At 48.4% G+C, this 21,631-nt stretch overlaps 1 protein-coding gene across 1 annotated transcript; it reads left to right on the plus strand.

Annotated features, from left to right (window-relative positions):
• The first annotated feature begins 802 nt into the window (after window positions 1-802).
• LOC149344477 (neprilysin-1-like) lies at window positions 803-17,636 on the plus strand. Its single transcript, XM_089547235.1, has 3 exons — window positions 803-860; window positions 3,802-4,087; window positions 16,196-17,636. The coding sequence occupies exons 1-3, from the start codon at window positions 803-805 to the stop codon at window positions 17,634-17,636; spliced, it is 1,785 nt and encodes a 594-aa protein (XP_089403361.1).
• The last annotated feature ends 3,995 nt before the right edge of the window (window positions 17,637-21,631 follow it).

Here is a 21,631-nt window from a genome sequence, read left to right on the forward strand (position 1 = left end):
AACTCTGGTACCACATGACAGACCTATTTATAGCACTGTCGAGGAATAATGATGGCACACATTGTACAAACCCCGCCCATAAACAGGTGGCCCACCTGGTGCAGCGGTGCTTCCAGCACGCACTCAACGGGTCAGACCACCTGCGTGAGCAAGTGTGCCCTCAAGACTCTTGCCGGGACTCTGGTACCACATGACAGACCTATTTATAGCACTATTGTGAGACATTCCAGCGGCTAAAGAGACAGGGACGAAGGTAGACGAGACAGGACGAACGCCGGACCGGCGTTCGTCCTGTCTCGTCTACCTTCGTCCCTGTCTCTTTAGCCGCTGGAATGTCTCACAATAGTTCTTCCAACCAACTAGCCGCCAATTTCCTACGCTTAATGACTATTTATAGCACTATCGAGGAATAATGATAGCACACGTAGTACAAACCGCGACCACAGGCAGGTGGCCCACGTGGTGCAGCAGTGCTTCCAGCACGCGCTCAACGGGCCAGACCACCTGGGTGAGCCAGTGTACCCTCAAGGCGCTTGCCAAGACTGTGGTACCACATGACAGACCTATTTATAGCACTGTCGAGGAATAATGATAGCACACATAGTACAAACCCCGCCCACAGGCAGGTGGCCCACGTGTTGCAGCAGTGCTTCCAGCACGCGTTCAACGGGTTAGACCACCTGGGTGAGCCAGTGTGCCCTCAAGGCGCTTGCCAGGACTCTGGTACCACATGGCAGACCTATTTATAGCACTGTCGAGGAATAATGATAGCACACATACTACAAAACGCGCCCACAGGCAGATGCCCCACCTGGTGCAGCGGTGGTTCCAGCACGCGCTCAAGGGGTCAGACCACCTGGGTGAGCCAGTGTGCCCTCTAGGCGCTTGCCAGGACTCTGGTACCACATGACAGACCTATTTATAGCACTGTCGAGGAATAATGATAGCACACATAGTACAAACTGCGCCCACAGGCAGGTGGCCCACCTGGTGCAGCGGTGGTTCCAGCACGCGCTCAAGGGGTCAGACCACCTGGGTGAGCCAGTGTGCCCTCTAGGCGCTTGCCAGGACTCTGGTACCACCTGACAGACCTATTTATAGCACTGTCGAGGAATAATGATAGCACACATAATACAAACCGCGCCCACAGGCAGGTGGCCCACCTGGTGCAGCGGTGCTTCCAGCACGCCCTCAACGGGCCAGACCACCTGGGTGAGCCAGTGTGCCCTCGAGGCGCTCGCTGGGAGGCTGGTACCACAAAGAGACCTAAATACAGTACAATCGAGGAATAATGACAGCACATAGAAGACAAACAGCGAAACTGATTCAGCCTGTGGTCGAAAATTCGAGAGACGCGCAAAGTTCTTACCATCCTTGTCCAACATTCTCGGAAAGATATTTTTAAAATTAGAAAATTGCAAGATGCCATCATGGATATATTGTTGGCAATTGTCCATTCTTCTGATAGGAAGAAAAACCTTTATTTTAAAGTGTTTTCATCGATCGCATCGAACAGTTAAGACTGGCATAGAGAACCAATGGGGAACGCTCTTGCTATCATCAAAAGAGTTAATAGAGCAAAAAATGCAAGACCACGGTTTGTTGATCTGTGATTATATTGATTGTTATAGTTGAACTCTGCTTTATGTCAAAAACTGCGTTCATAAACGGTTTCTCGCTCAAAGACGCTTTTGTTCAGAATTGCCTGATATGCAAGCGACCGCTTTTCGCAAAATACTACGTTTACTAGAAGAAAAAAATAGCCGACGAATACGCACCTCGGCAATGTGGCTCTGCGTGCTTGGCATACGGAACACGCCCTGCCGAACGAAGGCGGGTCTTGGTTTCGAATTGACCAGCGTGCGCTGGGTGCTGCCGCCGATGAGCCTCGCCTCGTACTAAAAAACATCAAGGGGCTTTACCTGGTACGCTACTCTGACGCCACCTCTTGCGAGCGACGCGTACATTACTGATGATGTTTCCGGAGAATGAACGACGGCGCGTGCTACTTTGATGCCGCGAGTCGCCGCCGCACAACCTTCGTTAACGCTGCAAGCGTACCCTCCTCCTCCAGTTTCCTCCTCCTGCTCTCTTCGTTATTGTCTTCTTTCATCCTCTGCTGCACTCCGCAATCGGTTACGCCGAGGCACGCTGCTCAACCAAAGCCACCTGAAAGAGAGAGGCTTCGGGCTCAACACGGGAACGGGCTCCTAAGAGCTGCGCTTTAAGACGAGCGGAGAAGAGGGGAGTCATTGTAGTAAACCTGAGCTTTATCGTACTACTTCAAAACTGACAGTGACAAGTTATTTCGTAAAATATTTCAGCGTGAAAACACATCCACTTGTGTGGCTAGGGGTGGCCAACAAATTCTTCGAATTTCACCCCACGGCGTACAGCCACAGACTATGAATAATGTCATCCTAATAGCCGTGCGAAGTTCTCTTCTGCATGCAGCACGTCGCGAAACGATCCGTGTAGAAGTGCAGACCAGCGAAATGTTGTAAGGAAAGCAAAGCTTCATTATATCCCTCCGGATGATCAGGTGAACCCCGCAACGAGGCAATGGATGAAAATAATCAGAATGGTAGCTGAAAAAGAAAGCGCAAGTACACCCCCGCATGGTCAAGGGCGTTAGTAGGCGAGTCGAATTGACTTGAGCTCGAGATCGTGGTGTCGGAGCTGGCCACGCATCTGGATACGAGAGACACCACTACGCATAAATAACAAGGAGCAAGAGACGGCTAATGGCAGCGCTGTTTGCGCCGAGAAAATGCGGCTCTAACTTGCCCAACAGCACATTTTGGGCGCTGATAGCAGGCATTCGGGTAGACATGTGAGTCTGGGGGAAATCCTAGTGCCTTGTAAGAAACAACTGGTGGTTTTAACCCACATTCCCTGAAACAACGAAGGTGATTCCCGAACTGGCGGCCAGACAACCCACCTCTTCCCTGTCATCAGATCCATGTGTCTAAACTTGTATCAACCAACTCACCTAAGTTTTCGCCCTCAGCCACCTCATGCTCACTGCGCAGGCTGAGGCTGCTGCTGCGTTATATTTTATTCGTAGAAATGTCCCACTGGTTTGGTTTATGGTTTGGTTTATGGGGTTTAAAGTCCCAAAGCGACTTAGGCTATGAGGGACGTCGTAGTGAAGGGCTCCGGAAATTTCGACCGCCTGGGGTTCTTTAACGTGCACTGACATCGCACAGTACACGGGCCTCTAGAATTTCGCCTCCATCGAAATTCGGCTGCCGCGGCCGGGATCGAACCCGCGCCTTTCGGGCCAGCAGCCGAGCGCCGTAACCACTGAGCCACCGCGGCGGGTAGAAATGTCCCACTGGAACGACAGTCCTAACACAACTAGACACCTTTTGCCAGGACTACTAAAGCTTGAGCAGCGTAGAAAGCATGAGGTTTTCACAGTTATTCAGGCTACAGCGTGCAATCTAGCGCCATATGAAGGTGAGGATTTTGTGAACGCCGTGATGGAAGTGAGAAGGGCTTACCTGTAAGATCAGCTGCCGAGCACTTGCACCTTCGACTATGTTGTGGGCTCGTACTTCAGATTTGTGGTCTGCTCATAGCGTTCTACTCTCGATACGGGTGCTTATTCTCGCATTCGGGAGTCGGAAGAGAATAAAGAGACTGACTGGTGGGGAGTGGCGCTGTGTCCATGGCCTGCAGGCTGACTCTACAATCTAACGCATCCCATCCGCGTTCTTGCGTTAAATAGGGCTCAGCTTGACGTCAAAATCTGAGGCAGAAATGCGCCCAGAGTGACGAGAGTTCGTGCTCTCGCAGACTTTGTGCGGGGCGTGATGGCCGAGCACGGCCTATCTTGGCCGCCGGAGCAGCGTCCTCACCGCTCGGTGCTCGAGAGCCTGGTCGATCTGAGCCTGACGCGCGGTCTGCACCCGCTGCTGCGGCTCGAGCCGGGTCCTTTCCTCAAGCGGCCGGGGTTCTACGTGCTCCTCCTGGACATCGGCCTGGTCGCCCTGAACGGATGGAACTCGCTGCGCTCGCGCCTCGTCCGCGACGGCGCACTGGGCGACTTCTTTGCCGAAATGGCGCTGCTCCTCAGCCCGCAGTGAGTCCTGCACGTACCGCTCGCGGATGCTCCGACCACGAAACTCGAACGAAGCCCACAACCACACACTCAGGCGCATGTAAACTCAGAAGACTAGTTATTTACTTCTGGTTGTTTCAGCTCCACACTTATTTATGCTTCGTTTCGTCTTTAATGTGGATCTGCAACTAGTACAGCAGTCGGCTTCCGAATTCAAGACAATTTGATGTCCTCAAACGGTGTTTATTCATACGAAATAGAGCCTCAGGAAGAGCTGGAATAATAGCACTCCAAGCTCTGAGCGTCTCCTTATGGGTCTGGCGCCGTGCGCTGATGGTTCTGCTGCCACGGTGCCCTTATTCCTTTTTGCGATCACATCAGTTTGAAAACGAAGCCATCCGGGCAAGTCAGTGACATAAGAACAAACAAGCCAAAGTACAGAAGGCAAAACGCTTGTCTAGAACAAGCGATATCTCGCCATAACATCTGGTTAAAAATGTTCTAGCTGTAAGCATGTGCAGTTTAAACTCAGAATTTCCTCGTCATTTTTAACTTCGTGGCCGCAGTAGCTTTGGGAGCTGCGGAACGCACAGTTCAGTCATTCTATACATGTGCTTTGCGCTTGTACGACTTCAGGCGCCGCGCATGTACAGGTACGGACCGAAGTAAATAGAATACAATATTTAATTCTAAGTGCAACCAAGGCTTCCCTGTCGAAAATGAAGAAACATTGTTTGTTCATTACAAAGCGCACTAGCGCCCAACATCTGCAGGCATACAGAGCAATGTTTTTAACTTTTACATAATTTTGTTTTGAAAACTGAGACATACGTCGGTGCGCTGTGTTGAGCATTATTGTACAGCACGGCGGATATTACTTAACTGATACGGATCAATAATAATGGATTGCCGTCGGCATCGAAGGTGAGGAGTGTTTATAGATTTTCATGATCGGCAGTGTGATTGGAATTAGCAAACATCAAAAATATGAATTTCAACACTCGTTAAGTTGGCTTTCCCTTCTTGCTTATTTATAAATTGGCGCCTCTTTCACTCCCTACGCCCCAAAGGCGCTGTCGGTGTATTTGGTGAAGTCGAAGAAATTAACTTGGTTTCGGCGATGATGTCACACGCAGCGACGTCATTTTATAATTATGTAATGCGGACAGTTCTATTCAACTATCTTTCAAATGCGTATTGTTAACGTTCGATATTTTGCACCACATTGCCGAGTAAGCAAATATAAAAACTCGGTTCAGCTTCGACGTTGCCTATCAATTTATCAATACAACCCTGCCCTAAAATCAAGAAGTTTATTAGTTAATTTAAGGTAAACAATAGCCTTACTATTCACTTCAGTTAACTTCATTACCTAAAAGACCCCGTGAGGGGTATTGCATTACGGGTTGGCAAAAGGTAAAATAAACGTTCTCTCTGTACTTATGCTTTATGAAAAAATGTTGACACTGACAAACGGTTGACGTACGCTGGGCAGGTTTACTTTGACGTGCTGGCACGCGCAAGGCAGCAGGAAGACGACAGTCCTTTAGTCCTAGAATGCCCAAGGTTTGCCAAGTGCCAGATAATACAGTTCTGCTGCGGTACGGCGCCACTGGAGGGCTTAGCAGTGAGGTGGCAATTACCACCACCCCGTTTCAAAGCGGGCGCTCCTATCCATCCATCCATCCATCCATCCATCCATACTGCCCCCTCTCTGGAGGCCACCGAGTGGGTACCGCAGCGCTGCGAAGAAGGAGAAGAATGGACGTCGCATGTGTCTGGCATGCGGTGTAGACACGCGTGAGGGGCCAGCGGGCGTGGTACGGCTGTATCCGGGTGACGTGGACAACTTCTGCAACTTCGGTGCACAAGGTCGGCGTGAGAGGCGTGTATCCTAGCGTAAGTTATATTAATATGAATTTTTAGAACTTCGAAAACATGGTTACCCTCGGCGTTGTGGCCCACCAAATTTTGGCTACGCCGAGCCAAAATACATGCGCTTTTGAAAAGATTGCAGGCAACGCAAGCTGTTCAGTGCACGTAACTCTTCGAAAGAGCAAAAAATTGTTGGGCCACAGCGCCGAGGGTAACCGGGGTTTAGAAATTCTAAAAACTGATATAGATATTACTTGCGGTGGGCTACACGCCTCTCACAATTAAGGAGACTAATAACAATAGTAAAAAGTGAATAATTAAGTACTAGGTAACCAAAGTGATAGCTAGTACGTCTTAGTTGCATTCCGATCTACTACACAACCGACAATGGTATGCAGAAAATTGTGCTCTTCTAACTAAAAAAGTCTGTATTCAAAAGTTCTGGAAAATCTTGGGTCGAACACCCTCTATAAGCGATACTGACAAAAAAAATGAACGCACTGCGAGAACACGGCCATATCGGGTGCGCTGAAATACAAGCGTGGTGAAAACAATGCGTTAAAAAGAAGCTAACATCTTTGCTCTTCTTCGGTGGTCGGTTTTTATCTTTTTAAGAACAGAACATCAGTTGAAATCTGTTCACTGAAACTCAACATCGCACGCATGGTACAGAGAAATAGCCATTTTACTACTTTCCAGCCCGCCCTTATAAAAATTTCTATAGACAGTCCATAGACTGTCTATAGACTTTAGTCTATGAAGTCTATAGACTGTCTATAGACAAATCCTTTAGACTGGTCTATAGACAGTCTATAGATTTATGGCCATGCACTTTTAGTAGACTTTTGTCTATAGACAGTCTATAGACAAATGTCTACTGAAAGTCTAAAGGTCTATAGGAAGTCTATAGACACAGGTCTATAGACAGTCTATAGACGATCTATAGACTTATGGTCATACATTTCCTATAGTTGTCTATAGACCGTCTATAGACACTTGTCTATAGACGGACTATAGACGACCTATAGACTTATGGCCATCCCTATTGAAAAATCCGGTATCGCGGCGAACTGGATTTTACCGGAACATATCGGTTTCATACCGGTCCGGTATCACTCTCATACCGGCGAGACCCGTCCGGTTTGATGGCTATACCGGTTCATACTGGTCCGGTATCGATCACAAACCGGACAGACCGCTCCGGTACGGGGCTCATACCGGGCAGTCCATTCCCGGTTCGAAGCTCAAATCGGACAGACCAGTCCGGTACGGAGCTCAAACCGGACAGACTAGTCCGTTACGGAGCTCAAACCGGACATACCAGCCTGTATTCAGAGCGATATGTGCTGCGGTTCTGGTGCTTGGTCTGCAGATTGACTGTTGTACGCCAGCAGATATTTTTAGGGGAAGGGGGGGGGGGGGGGGGCAGCGTGCGCATAAGTGCGATAATCAACACATACACGGTTTTGTTGAAAGGTGTAGAAAAAGAAAAAGGCTAAGCGCGAGCTTCGCAGTGGCAAAACATGCAGTTTGTGCATGAAAGGCGGGGGATGCTTCCCGTGCAGCACCCTGACAAAGCCAGGGCGGCTGTGTGCGGGCAACCGGCTAGTATATATCCGCCAGCAGCCTTCGTAAGTCCTTCGAAGATTACTCTGGATTTCACAATGCAGAAATTCAAGACTGGCTGATAAACATGGCGAGCCTCCGGTGACAGCGCCAGAGGCTCAAAAACGTTTGTTACTGTCGCGTTCATTGCAGCAGCTTTCTTAATGTTCGCTAGCGGCAGCCTCTAGCGACGCATCGATGAAGAAAGAAAATTCTTGGTTTCGTGCAGGAATTCTTTGCACTTCTTCTTCAAGTGATCGCCCATTGATAACGCAACTTGTCCAAGCGTCATCGCGAGCGGCCCCACCCTTCACTCTATCAGGAACACATAGTAATCACAAATCGCCCAGAACATTTCTATCGACAAACAAGAAAAGGTTAATTCAACGGAGCCGGCAGCTTGGGGTGTTCCCTTAAGGGCGACTCTTCGTGCTAGCTAAAAGATACAGCGCTCGAGAGAACAAAATAAAAACAAAAAACACCTGTAGAAACCTTACACGAGTAAAGGCCGTTGCACATGATGCGGCGCGCACGAAAAACTTCGGTCCAGTCGCAGTGTCGCAGCGGCGCCAGTCGCGACAGCCCTTTCACATGCTTGCGGCGCCTGCGATTTCTGTTGGTGCGGCACGAGCGGCATCGGCCTAATTTACCAATAATAAACGTAGAACACGCTTAAGTTTTACTTTTTTTATTGAATTAATGTATTTTTATTAAAATATCAAGTACTTTATGCAAAGAAGGTATTCTTAAGTTTTTGCTTTTGCACGTGCTCGTGACATGTTGAGAAATCAACAGACCCGGCAGCGCTAAAGTGAAAATACCTCTGGTGCAGTTTCGACGGCTTCCGCTACGTTTTTCCTGTGATGTCACACCTCTGAGTTCTATTGGCTGACGGCCGCTTCGTTCGCAACGATCGCTGCGACTATGCGGCGTGCGACCAACTGGTTGGAAGCCTGCCGCAACCGCTCTGCGACGGGAGCGGCGTGCCCTTCTGTCGCAGTGCGGCTGAAATCGCAGTGCGCTGTCGCAAGAATCGCATCATGTGAAATGGGCATAACCCGTCTTTGCACAATTTTTTTTAAAGCTTTTTTCTTTTCTCGCCTCACCGCCTTAGCTTTTCCTGGGTCCGGTCGCAAAAAAAAACCTGCGCATTCCTGGCTTTTCTGTCCTGTCCCTTCCAGTGCCGTTCCCCGAAGCGGCGCGGAGGCGCTCACTCTACAACCCACGACCGAGCATTTTAAGCCGCCCTCCCGACCACGCTACCCACGAGGCTTCCATGAAGTGGCGAGGAGGTTCCGATTCTGCTTGTTCACTGTGCCCGGTCGCAGAGCGGTGACTTTATGCAGAAGTCCTCCCCCGCCTTTCCTGCGTTTGTTTGGAACAGGTTTTTCTCTCCTGCGGCTGGGAAATTGAGTGTCAAGCGATGAAGGTAGCTGCGAAAACACGCTGGCACTCGTTCGTTGGCGTTGAATTTGTGTTATACAATTTTTTGCGCCTTTCTTCGTGTTGCCTTGATCAATCCATGATCAAAGATGACATCGCCTTTCATGCGTACGTCCAGTGCAAATATGGTGGAACCCTATCATCCTTGTCTCAGTGATGAATGACTTCGCTCTGAAAGACGTGAGTGGTGAACATTTGACCGGTGGAGGCCACGGCGGTGAAGGCGGATTTTATGACGGCGACGTCGTGCTGCTAGGACGTAAGTACGCATTTTAAATGACTCTGTTCTTTAAGTACTGCCTCCGTCTCGGGTATATGCTCGGCGTCAACAGAAACGTTCTAACTGTCCAGTGTCTTTTAACTAAAACTTTGTAGATTGCACAGCGTAGAGGGACGGAATAGCGCAAAATTTTCTTTCAGTTACATACCGAAATTGCTTCTCCTTCATGATAACACGACTAAAATTAGTTTTATAGTTTGTATTCTTTCTTTACAGAGGCATGTGGTGTACACGTGCGAGAACAATCATCGATAAGCGTCCTGAGGGGGAGCGGCTCAAGCCCTTGAACAAACATCAAGCATCGCATCGATGCTGCGGTATGTGCCGTAAATCCTGGAGGATGACCACGCAAGCATCGGAATCGTCCGAGCAACCTGTTTACACACCAACAATGTTACGACGCAGATTTTCAATACATTATTAATTCAAATATGGAAGGCGTGGGGTGCATTCACGATACTGAGCATTGCCAATGCTCAGGGCCTATCGTCTTGAGACGCCTTGCTTGTCTGGGCCCACGAGGGCCCGGAATTCAGAGCCCCGTTTGTGCTACTGGGGTATGCATTTGTAATTATTGCATACAGGTCCACCTCGGGAATGGAATTTTTATTCCTTCGGAAACGTGGGCAGCAGTTATGGTGGCACCCAAAGATTCGCGTTTCTGCAAGGACGCAGCCTTTGGACGACTCCACAACTCCTGGAAAGGAACGTTACAGGGCAAGCTTGCCATCGGAACCTGAAGTCAGGAGCCTCGACAGTGGGCAGGAAGCCAATGACCCCTGAAAAGCTACAAGCCATTGGCCGTAAGTTGCATGTCACAGTGCTCAATGCATTATGTTGTGTGTCAGTGCCCAATTAAATGATAAGGTGGGGGCATTATGTACTATCAATCATATTTTCTTTTCTGCAGGTGCTTTTCACTACTTCATTGGCCAGCACCCTGTAGAGACCCCAGCGCCGGTAGTTCGTCGCGAAGAGTTAAATTATTACCTCAGTGAGCTGGTTCAAGACATGCGAAAAAAATAAACATCTTTTGGAGTTTTTGATGCATTATAATACTCACCAAGCTACCAATACTTGGTAAAAGCTGGGAGCAAATACCACAATTGCACATCGACTGCAATACGAGTCGCTGATAATCGCAGATTACCAGTTTCTGAGGCTCTGTATATTGCAGCATTTGGCATGTACACTTATGGCCCCAGTTTTTGGGCAGATTTAGTCCAAGTGGAATATATTTGAAGCATTTTATTCCTGCCTTTCTCCTGTGATACAGGGCCCTCCTGTATAATACGGGCTTAGCCTGTAGAATACAGGACTGTCCTGTAATCCGGTATGAATTTTAAACCGGAACCGCATACCGGGTTATTGTACAGGATTTGCGATACCGGATTACCGGAATATCCTGTATAAAACAGGACAGTCCTGTATAATACAGGACTCTCCTGTTTTGTACAGGATACTCCGGTAATCCGGTATCGCAAATCCTGTACAATAACCCGGTATGCGGTTCCGGTTTAAAATTCATACCGGATTTTTCAGTAGGGATAGACTTCCTGTAGATTACTGTCTATAGACAGTCTACAGACAAAAGTCTACTGGTCCAGTAGACATATGTCTATAGATTGTCTTAGACTTTTCATAGGTGTGTGGCCTGGCAGTGCTATAGACCTTTGTCAATAGACAGTCTATAGACCTCTGTCTACTAAACTATTTGTAGACCATTATCTATAGACTGCCTATAGACAGTCGACAACCGTTGAAAAAGATCACCAGACAGAGTTCACACATGACACAATCAATATACTTACAAATTTAGTTTATTTCCAGGCTATCCAGGCTGGGAATATGCAATACATGCACCATAAGAATGCACGATAGTAACATAAATGCTGAAAGTAACAGTCCGGCTAGCTTCCACAGAAGCATTCTTGCGGCCTGTTGTCTGCAGTCAATCACCCGGACATGTTCACCTGTACAGCACAAAGGAAAAAAATAATATAAGAGGAAGTGAAAAAAAATTCCCATTCCATCTCTACACATGTGCTTTACAATGCAAGGTATATCCTTGCTATGCCATTCCAGAAAGGCAATCTTGATCTTTTGGTTTGGTTTTATGGGGTTCAAAGACCCAAGGCGACAGGCTGCGTGAAAGGCTGCGGAATAATTTCGGCCACCTGTGCAGAGTACACAGGCCTTTAGCATTTTACCTCTATTAAAATGCGACCGCCTAGACCAGAATCGAACCTGCATCTTTCAGGTCGCCAGACGAACGTGATAGCCACTGAGCTATAACGCCGGCTCAATCATTTCAGTAAATAAACGACAGATTATAAGTGTCGTCATAAAACATTTTAACAAAGACCCATAATCCTTGGAGCACTCTACTCTGAATCCAGTACTGATACTGATTTTTTTGTGGCAATACTGTTACAGCCAATACTGATCTCTGTATGGCAATCCTTTTACATTATTTGTAACAGAAGACTTCTAACAATTGTGCCACATATCTGCATTAACTCGCAAGGAGCTGTTAAGAATGCTACCTCCATAAAATACACATTCAGTGCACCTTACACAGGGATGCAAAAAGGAGAATATTGCAGCATTTATTCTTATAACCGCTATAGAAGAAGCGCTTCAAAATACCCTGCGTGAAGCCTGGTACACCCGGCTAAATTTTTAACTGGCTCGGGTGTTGCATAGCTAAATGCACCTTGTAAAAAAGGTCCCTTTCGGCTACACTGCTGACATATTCATGCTGTAATTTGACGAGTGAAATGCCATTTCATGGTTCCTTTTTGTTCATATAATGTTTGAGTGCAGTACTTGCGTGTATAGATCAACGTTATCAGAAAAATTCGTCTGCCACTACGAACAGCTGAAACAAGCGGCATATGGATCTGGTCCACATAGCCTCATCCTCTGGGTAAAGTACCATGGCGGACAAGTCGTTCACCCAGATTAAGTGCAAATGAGCCACCAGAACCACTGCTGCGTATTCCGCTTGTTTCGGCTCTTCGTAGTGGCAGACGATGAATATTTCTGATAACTTTGATCTAAACAAGCATGTACTCCACTCAAATATTATATTAACAAAAAGAAACTAGGAAATGCCATCTCACGCGTCAAATTACGACATGAATATGCCAGCAGTGTAGCCAAAAGGCACCTTTTCACAGTGTGCACTTAGCGATGCAACACCAGAGCCAATTAAAGACTCGGCCGGGTGTACGTAAGCCGATACTCGAACGGGCACAAGCTATACAAAACCGGCAGGCAGAAGCAACCAGTTCACCACAAATTTGTGCCTATAACTTGAAGCACAAAGACGTAACAGCATACTCATACATCTGCGCGCGCTCTTCGAAACAAGTGGGTTGCAGCGCTTCCATGCCGCGCTCATTATTCAAAAAACCCATACAGCACACAGAGGCTGCAGCTGCGCCGTTTCAAAAGTAGTCGCGAGGTTAAGACAACAAATTATTGTCACGATAAAATACCGATTGAAATTCACTTAGTTTTTCCTTGAAGTGCAGCGCCAACAGCGCAGTAAAGAGGTGTGTTTCTTGTATGGAGGTAGCATAACCCAACGCTGCTAGAAAAATCAGCGAAAGCATTGAACGTGCTCAAAGTAGGAAGTATTTAAATGAAACAATTTACGCCTTCAACAGGCGCAGCTATAATAACACGAGAGCTTAATTTAATTTTAGGCGCAAATAAGCGGCGAGTCACATCGGCGCTTTCGTAACGTAGCAGTCTGAAATCAGAAACACATACTTTGCCTCTCGCGCAAATGGTATTCGAGAAATCTGTGCACGCGTGAGCGGGATTCATGACCGAACCACTCGGAACGATATGTAAGCGACCTCTTGTCGAGCCGACGTTTACCCAGCTTTCAAAATGAAGTGCCCGCAAGCCAGCGGCGGCGGCCAACGGCTCTGATGACAGACACGGACGAATCCATACGGGTGCAACGAAGGTGAGATGGGATGGAACTCGTCGGTTCTTCGCGGTGTTTGAGCACGCCGGCCATTCGCGCCGGCAACGAATTTTATGTACCCATCACACTATAAGCATTCCTCCAGCGCCGCTTGACTACAACTTTGACAAACGTCTCGCGCCCCAGTCTATAGCGTTACAAGACACCTTTGCTGAAACGTCGGCGTCCCCGACGCACACCGAGCGAGCGTCCATACGTAGCAAGCAATGCACACCTCAAAAAACAGCACTCCATGGTCCAGACAGGCGATAACACAAAGATTAGGAAATAAATGTAATCCACCACAGAACGAGAGTGTATGTAAGTACGGAATCGGAGGTGCAAAGTAAATTGAGCTCACACGGCGCTAACTAACGCACAGTTCCATTTCGGCCGTCATTCACAGGCTAAACGATATTTCTGGCCGCGCATCTACCTTGAAACACGAAAAATCTAGTAGACAGCTCGCGAGGAGCGGCTTATCATCAAGGGCATCGCACAGACTGCCTTTCCGCGCGTTAGTAAATATAGCGGCACAGAGATAAGCGACATTAGTGGAGAACCCGATGGCTTCCGCCTTAGAAACGAAGATAGGACGTTTGTCACTGCGCACATAATCTGTTCCACACACACAGCTCTGCTTAGAGTGGTTTAGGAGACCAAATGAATAAAATATAAACGTGTAGACTTACCGTAAGCGAATGATGAAGCTGGATTTTGAAGAAAACGTAATCCATGAGAAACACACCAACGCCATTGATGCAGCCACGCACAGGGTTGTTTGCAGCCCGAATGATTTTCCGCCGTCTCGCGGTAAAATGGGTAAAACGTGAAACAGAAATCCATTTCACGGTCGTATCTTTATCGCTCGCACTCTTGCCGTGTGCACCTTTATCTGATATCCAAGAGCACAGAAGGCAATTGGTTTATAAGCTTAAAATTTTCGCTTACCCTCTAAAAATCTTATTGTTTTCGTGAAAACAGAACCGAAATCTAACTTCTTGTCCGTATACGCGCCGCATCTCCCACCGAATAGTATGTGGTACAATTCTCAAACAATGATTGTAATGTTGCACAACATAACGTCTTTTTTGAGTGTGTTAGAAAACTGATATGCGCGACATCAGCGTGTCATGGGCGCCGAAGCAACAGGTGCAAGGATAGGAACGAAAAAATACTGGCTTTGTGATTGTTGCGTCGCAGCACTTATTCACGTGAATACAAACTGCAAAGGTATAAATGGCAGATGTTAATCGCACAGAGGACCAGGCTCCTTGAGGCTATTCTAAGGTGTTTCTAAGGGATGGGCGCTGCCTTGAATTCTCATACCCGTCTTTCATCCTTTATTTTCAGGACGTTTTAAAGAGAAATCTAGAACCATTGATTAAATGTTTCTGATTTCAGCGCGTTGGACAGTAACGATCGAAAGATGGAATGGAATTGTGTCGAGCGATTCCTTTAAGGGACAGCGTATTCGTTCGATGTAGTACAGTTCGCGGGCGCCCTTACTTCAAGAACGGCTGCCTTTCCTCGGCTTACTGGTTAGGTTTGGTTTGGTTTGGTTTCTGGGGTTTAACGTCCCAAAGCGACTAAGGCTATGAGAGACGCCGTAGTGGAGGGCTCCGGAAATTTGGACCACCTGGGGTTCTTTAAAGTGCACTGACATCGCACAGTACACTGGCCTCTAGAATTTCTTCTCCAAAGAAATTCTAGCCGCCGCGGCCGGTATCGAACCCGCGTCTTTCGGGACAGCAGCCGAGCACCGTAACCGCTGAGCCACCGCGGCGGCGCTTACTGTTTAGCATTAATTATTTATTGTATTGACAATATACGTCACGGTATAACGAAAAGGAGCTTGTCAAGGCTCCTGAAAAGAATATACAGGAGGGTGTTGTAATGTGCTCACGTGATACTTTTTAATTTCCGTAATAGCGAAGGAGGTGGAGGACTCCCGACATAGTTGCGGTCCCCAGATGCAGGTCCCCTCAGGATGCAGTGCAAAAAGAAATTGACATTGTTCTGTACTTAGTCGAAAATAAGTGTATCGAACATTGTTAGATAAAATTAGGATTGTTATAGACTGGTCTATAGACAGTAGACTATCTATAGTGTACAGTCTGTAAACGAAAGGAAATTTAGGTAGTTGTAGACTGTAGTCTATAGAGAGTCTAAAGACCGTCTATAGACGAAAGCAAATTGAGGCAGCTATAGACCTTAGTCAATAGACAGTCTATAAACGAAAAGAAATTGAAGCAGCTATAGACTGTGGTCTATAGAGGGTCTATAGACAGTTATAGACTTCAGTCTATAGAGAGTCCATAGACCATCTATAGACGAAAGGAAATTGAGACAGCTATAGACCTTAGCCTATAGAGAGTCTATAGATCGTCTAAAGACAAAAGGAAAATGAGCCAGCTATAGACTCTAGTCTATAAAGTGCCTATAGACTGTCTATAGACGAAAGGAAATGAAGGCAGTTATAGACTTCAGTCTATAGAGAGTCTATAGACCGTCTATAGAAAAAAAGGAAATTGAGACAGCTATATATACCTTAGTCTATAGTCTATAGACCGTCTATAGACAGAAGGAAATTGAAGCAGCTATAGTCTTTAGTCTATAGATTTTCCATAGACTGTCTATAGACAAAAGGAAAAGTGTATAGGATGGCTATAGAGTTTATAAAAAGTCTATAGAAAGTCTATAGACCAGTTTTATAAGGGTGCTCCGTTTCTTAATTTTCTGCACTCACACACCCTTTTCTACCGTCCATTTCTTCCTCGTCCTTCTCTCCTACTTCTCCTACAATGTACCCCTTTCACACCCCCTGTGACTCCCCTTGCTTTCCCGCCGTCAACACCAATCTCGTGGGAGTGCACGCTCATGCCATTAACAGGTGTCCCTGTAGCGCACAATCATTACGCCGCACAATCTTGCTCTCGTGCAGAGAGCCCGATCCACAGCTGATCGAGCGCCTCACGGCTCTGGACAACATGGTGGTTACGGCAGTGCTGCCGGCTCTTGACAGAGACGCTGCGGCGCCCTTCAACTACGTGCACTTCGCCGGCCTGCAGGAGCTCGTGGGCGAGTTCTACTCCACTACGGATGTGCTGAGCGCCGTCAACCGCGTCTTGCAGACCGACCAGCGACTATCGGAGCAGGACGAGCTGGGCGTGACGCGAAGCGCACAGCTGCGCCCTCTGGGCCGCCTTCTTCTGGCGCACCAGGCGTCGCAGACCGTGCGAGGCTACGCGGCGATTATGCTGGCCCGCTACCTGGCTCCCTTTTCGTCGGCAGCACTCACGCGCGCTCAGTTCAGCGACCAAGGCAGACACATCTGGGCGGTCACTCTTGCGGCGAGCCAGTGCCTCGAGTTAGCCGTGGAGGAGCTGTCGTTTGCGACGGGCGATATGCTGAGCCGCTGGTTTTTTGCACCAGACAAGATGGCAGCGGTGCGAGAGATTGCCTCGCGTGTCCTCAGCGCCACCAAGAAGGGCTGGTTAGCACTGAGCTGGATCGACAGCGCCACGCGACCTCTGGGCTTGCAACGCGTCCGCAGCTTCGAAGTGCTTCTGGGCCGGCACAGCAACTTGTCGACCGTGGCACAGCTCGACGCGTACTACTCGTATTTCCCTGCCCTTCGCGGAAGTTTCCCCGAGATGCTGTCTGCCGTCGAGCGATCGTGGGCCAGGGCCTCCCTGAAGCTGCTCGGCGCATCGCGCCCCGTCTTTCCACCCGTTCGTTTCCGGGTTCCCATGGTCGCTGTAGACGCCTTCTACCTGCCCACATATCACGCGGTAGTCATTCCGCCTGCCATAATGTTTGCGCCTTTTTTCGACCAGCGCGCACCGGCACCCATGAACTACGGCGGCCTGGGACACATTATCGCCCACGAGGTGACGCACGGGCTTGACCCTCGGTTCAAAGACTACGATAGCCGCGGAGAGCGCCGCGACTGGTGGTCGAAGGAGACGCAGGTCAGGCTCAACTCCAGGCTGGCCTGCCTCCGGGAGCTGTACAACAACGCCAGCGTCGCTCTCACGGGAATCCGCTTCGGCGACACGGCCAGAGGGGAGAACCTGGCCGACGCCGGTGGGATGCGCAAGGCACTGGACGCGTTCAAGGCGCTCCCGCCTCAGGGCGCCCAGAGGCTCGGAGAGCGCTCCTATTTCCCTGAGCAGCTCTTCTTCATCAGCAGCTGCCACAAGTGGTGCAACCCCGAGCACAGATCACGCGAGAGCGTGCTGTCCGAAGACATTACGAAAAAGTATTCGCCGCCCCAGATGCGATGCAACGTGCCGCTCATGAACACTAAGGAGTTTTCGCAGGCCTTTGGATGCGAGGAGACGTCGTATATGAATCCGAAGAAAAAATGCGACTTCTTTTAGAATGCCCACTGCGGACATATAGGGTGCAGTCATGGCACTTCCTTTGTCCTCAGCCTGCCGATCTCTTTTAATGCCTGTGATGTTACTGTAGTAGCTCTCTATACATACTGCCAGTTTTCGAACGCTGAACCTAGGCTCCCCCACTGTTTCTAGCAAATCGGACAGTCTTGTTATCAATTACCCTATTTCCTCAATTCAGCCAGTTTGCTTTAGATTTTTCTAGATAATGCGAAATGTCAATAGTTTTGTGCAGCGTGGTGACCCTTTGGAGTATTTCATATTCGTTTCGCTCGTTTGTTTTTGATGTGTTGGAAAATGCGACGTCCACTGCAAAAAGAGTTCCTATGCTCAAATAACGCCGCGTACGTGAAGTTTATTATTATTTCAACCTGTGAACGCTGATTTTGAGTACTCCGAGAATCTGACGTTGCCGTATTGACATGCTGTGTGAATGGGCAGCCGCTTATAGCCATATGCGGGAGCAAACCCGGTCATATATGCCCGCAGCTTTTGAATGTTTACAAGATCTTAAAGAAATACAGCGAACGTACACAAAGCACCCGAGATTTATGACGCATTACGCATTCTTGAGAAAGGCAATTTTTGCGTCATCACCCCATCCTCTGCCACTCAATTTCATTCTTTCAACGATAGTCGCCCTACTTCCGGTTTCACCTGTGTGTATGTTGGTGAGTGAAGCCTCCGTCCTCCAGAGGAAGCAGTCTACGGTAAGTGCACCTCCGGGCACCTGACAGCAAAAGTGCACCTCCAAACTACGAGCCTCCACTCGCCATCCGCTCACCCAATACTGCTACCGTAGATTTATCACATCGCATTGTGTGAGCGGCTGTGCATTTCAAACCTTTAACCGCCAAATAAATTCCCGAAAAGCGTACCAAATTGCCATAGTTTTTTAGGCAGTCAATTTTTCTCATGTAATCTTCATTTCGAATATATTACTTCATTGGTTTCTGGTTAGAATTAGCATAAAAATAAAAAAAAGCTTTTCTGGAGGACGCCTTTCCCTCAGTGCATGCCATAGTATTGCTGATTTGCGCCTCATTTAATTTACCCGATACGCTGTAAAACAACACGAAGCGCATGGACGCTAACACAACGTTTCGTTAGTAAACGTACCCTATGAAGCGCTTCGCCGTCGCTTTCGTCATCTGAAGCCCTCTCCAGCTCTTAAATCAGGTTAAAGACACTGTCGGAAACAAATTCTAGATAATCAGCAATGCTGCTCTCTGAAGTGCTCAAAGCGGCAGCTCTTTCTTGCGACATAACCGCCACTGGCATTCACAACCTTCGTAAGAACGAACTATAGAGGAGAACGAAAAAAAAACAAGCACCGAAGAAAGAATGAACAGACGAAAGAGCGAAAGAAGGACCGTAAGAAAACATATGGACGCTGACGTGTCCTTAACTTCCGCAGTACCCTCGGTTATGGCATACGGTTTCCGGCTGCTGACCTAGTTTTATTTCGCAATAGCAGATGTACGCAGTCGATCAGACTTGTCTAGAGCTCTCGAGGGGTGCCATGGGCTGGAAATAAAGCGAAACCCTAAAGTAGGCATTGACTTTCACTGATAATACTTGCGCTGGAGAGCAGCCTCATAAACATGTGAACAACACAGGCACCAGCGCCTTACCCGGAGCAAAACAGCTGCAAAAAGATTTAACTTCATTTCCTCCGCAGCAAACCGCTCGAGCACTCTCATACTTTTATGAGTCTGTGCGCCACTACACACGGCACTTGCATCGAAACAGCTTAGCACCAACGGTAGCCGAACGTCACCTGGGATATTTACGCTTCATATCAGCTTCATCACTCGGAGTATAAATAAATGAGCTCAACATATGCCTAGAAAAGGACGGAAGACTATAAAGAGGAAAAAGAAAAATGCCATAAAGATAACAAACGGTGTGCTCGGGAGATATAATAGATAATGAAGTGCTTACCAATATCTTAAAAAGAGCGCTTATGCAATGCGCATACCATGAGAACTGATGTCGGGATTACAGGTCAACCAGATGCGTGTGGGGAGATTAGCGTTAGGCGATGAGTGTAAAACAAGGCGCGGCAGCACACGTGGGTATGAGGTGGACGTTATTTCAAGTGCGCAGAGTTAGAATTGCTGCACCGGTTGCGCCAACCTGCAACAAATGGCAAATCCCCCTGTATGTTAGTACAAAGTCAAATATATGCTACCTTTTGCGTGTTGCCTGCGCCAAAGGGTCATGAACAAAATTTGAGCAACGCTGTGCTCCGGCTCACGTGAACTCCCTGCCATGTTGCTTCCTATGAGCGCTTACAGCCTACTTCTGTCTAGGTCCGTTGCAACACAGCCCCAGTTTCTATGCCAAACGTGATGAGGCATGACGTCATCTAATAATATTGGGAAATACTTGCTGTGGCACCGAAGTGGAAGCTGTCATCCGCTGGCTTTTAGACGTGTTGCGTTGGCTCTCGCACTTGAAATGATTGGCTGCATGCATCTTCCATGCATCTTCCAATTTAGGGTATACAATTATTGGGAACTTCGGGTACCTCGTTAGTAGCAGTACGGCAAGGCAGCTTTCCAGCACGCGGCGAAAGCGATCGCGCAGCGCTCACTGGCCTTGCACAGAAACTCCGATGGCTTTACAGGTTGTCGCGGCAGGTTTTTTGGTGCGACCTCCGGCGAGCGCGCAGGCTAAGAAAGCGAACAAGCCGCTATTTTTATCTCTCTGCGGTAAGAGACGCAGCGCCCATGGAAAGGCGTTTCTTAGACGGAGGTTGGTGGGGGTGGTGAAAAACATTTATGGGCAATTGAATATTTTACAGAAAGGTGATTGGGGTAGGACCCTATTGGCCCTTTCCCCTCACAGTACTAGGTGGAGCCCCTATTCCGGGGCCCCATTGGCAAGCAACGCCGCCCGCGTCCGTCGAACCAAGGCCTTTTGGCTCTTTAGATCTTGACAGCCGAGCAGGGCCGCCTCCCAGTCCTCTCTGGTGGGGTTGGGGATGGGGGGGATAGATGGGTTAGATTGACACGCCCAAAGCATGTGGAAGGTGTCAGACACCTCCCCACAGAACTGGCACGCGCCATCAAAGGATGTATTGAAATGTTTAAGCACCGCCGGGCACAGTACAGTGTTAGTGAGAATTTTGATGAGGAGGCGCTCGTCAGCGCGATCCAGACCCTTACAAGGGGCCGGGTAGCGCCGGTGCTCCTCCTTGTAGTAATCGGTGATTTGTTTAAATGTAATGGCCAGATTGTCTGATTGGGAGTACCCTTCCAAGGACAGGGAGATAGCCCGGGGAGAGAGTGCGCGGGCGGCCTGATCGGCCTGTTCGTTTCCCTGGAGTCCCTGGTGACCGGGGGCCCAAATAAAGTTGCGTGGAGTTGGATCTTCAGATCGACAGCTATATTGCAGTATGCGCCAGGCAAGCGGGGGAGCCCAGCCCAACTCGTAGTTCCGACAGGCCCCTCGCGAGTCGGTGATGATGTGTTTTGACTTGGGATTCGTGAGAGCCAGAGCAATGGCAATCTCCTCCGCGTGTGTTGCGCTGTAGGCTTTGAAAGTGAGCCCGTTAACTGTGTTTGTGTTGTATACGACTGCGGCCGTGTACCACCCCCCGTGGTGTGGGCCGGCAACGTCTACGTAATACAGCAGAACTTTTTGCTGGGCTAGTTGGTCCATTCTGACATCGGTGAAAACAGCGCGAAAGAAGAAGCCCGAAGGCGAAACGAGGAAGTGACAGGAAAGAGCGCTGACTGACAACTGAATTTATTGAGCGAAACTCGCGCAATATATAGGAGGGCAGTGCCACAGATAGTCAGATGCAGTCAACGTCACATGGTGCAAAGAGCCATAAAAGCGATAAAAACAAAACAAGGTGAAAAACTAACAGTGAACTGAATATCAAAAGGGATGGTAACAAAATGAAAACTACCCTCAATGACTATACACAGTTAATGTCACATGGTGTAAAGAGCCATAAAAGCGAT

The sequence above is a fragment of the Amblyomma mixtum genome, chromosome 5, assembly GCF_055824585.1.
Source record: "Amblyomma mixtum isolate Tamu chromosome 5, ASM5582458v1, whole genome shotgun sequence".
NCBI lineage: Eukaryota > Metazoa > Arthropoda > Arachnida > Ixodida > Ixodidae > Amblyomma > Amblyomma mixtum.

Bases quoted from the DNA above. Each gene is read 5' to 3' on its own strand.
- LOC149344477 (XM_089547235.1), top strand. From the start codon at position 803: ATGCCCCACCTGGTGCAGCGGTGGTTCCAGCACGCGCTCAAGGGGTCA. The intron at 861-3,801 runs GTGAGCCAGTGT...GTGCTCTCGCAG, and splicing joins CAAGGGGTCAGACCACCTGG to ACTTTGTGCGGGGCGTGATG. The intron at 4,088-16,195 runs GTGAGTCCTGCA...GCTCTCGTGCAG, and splicing joins GCGCTGCTCCTCAGCCCGCA to AGAGCCCGATCCACAGCTGA.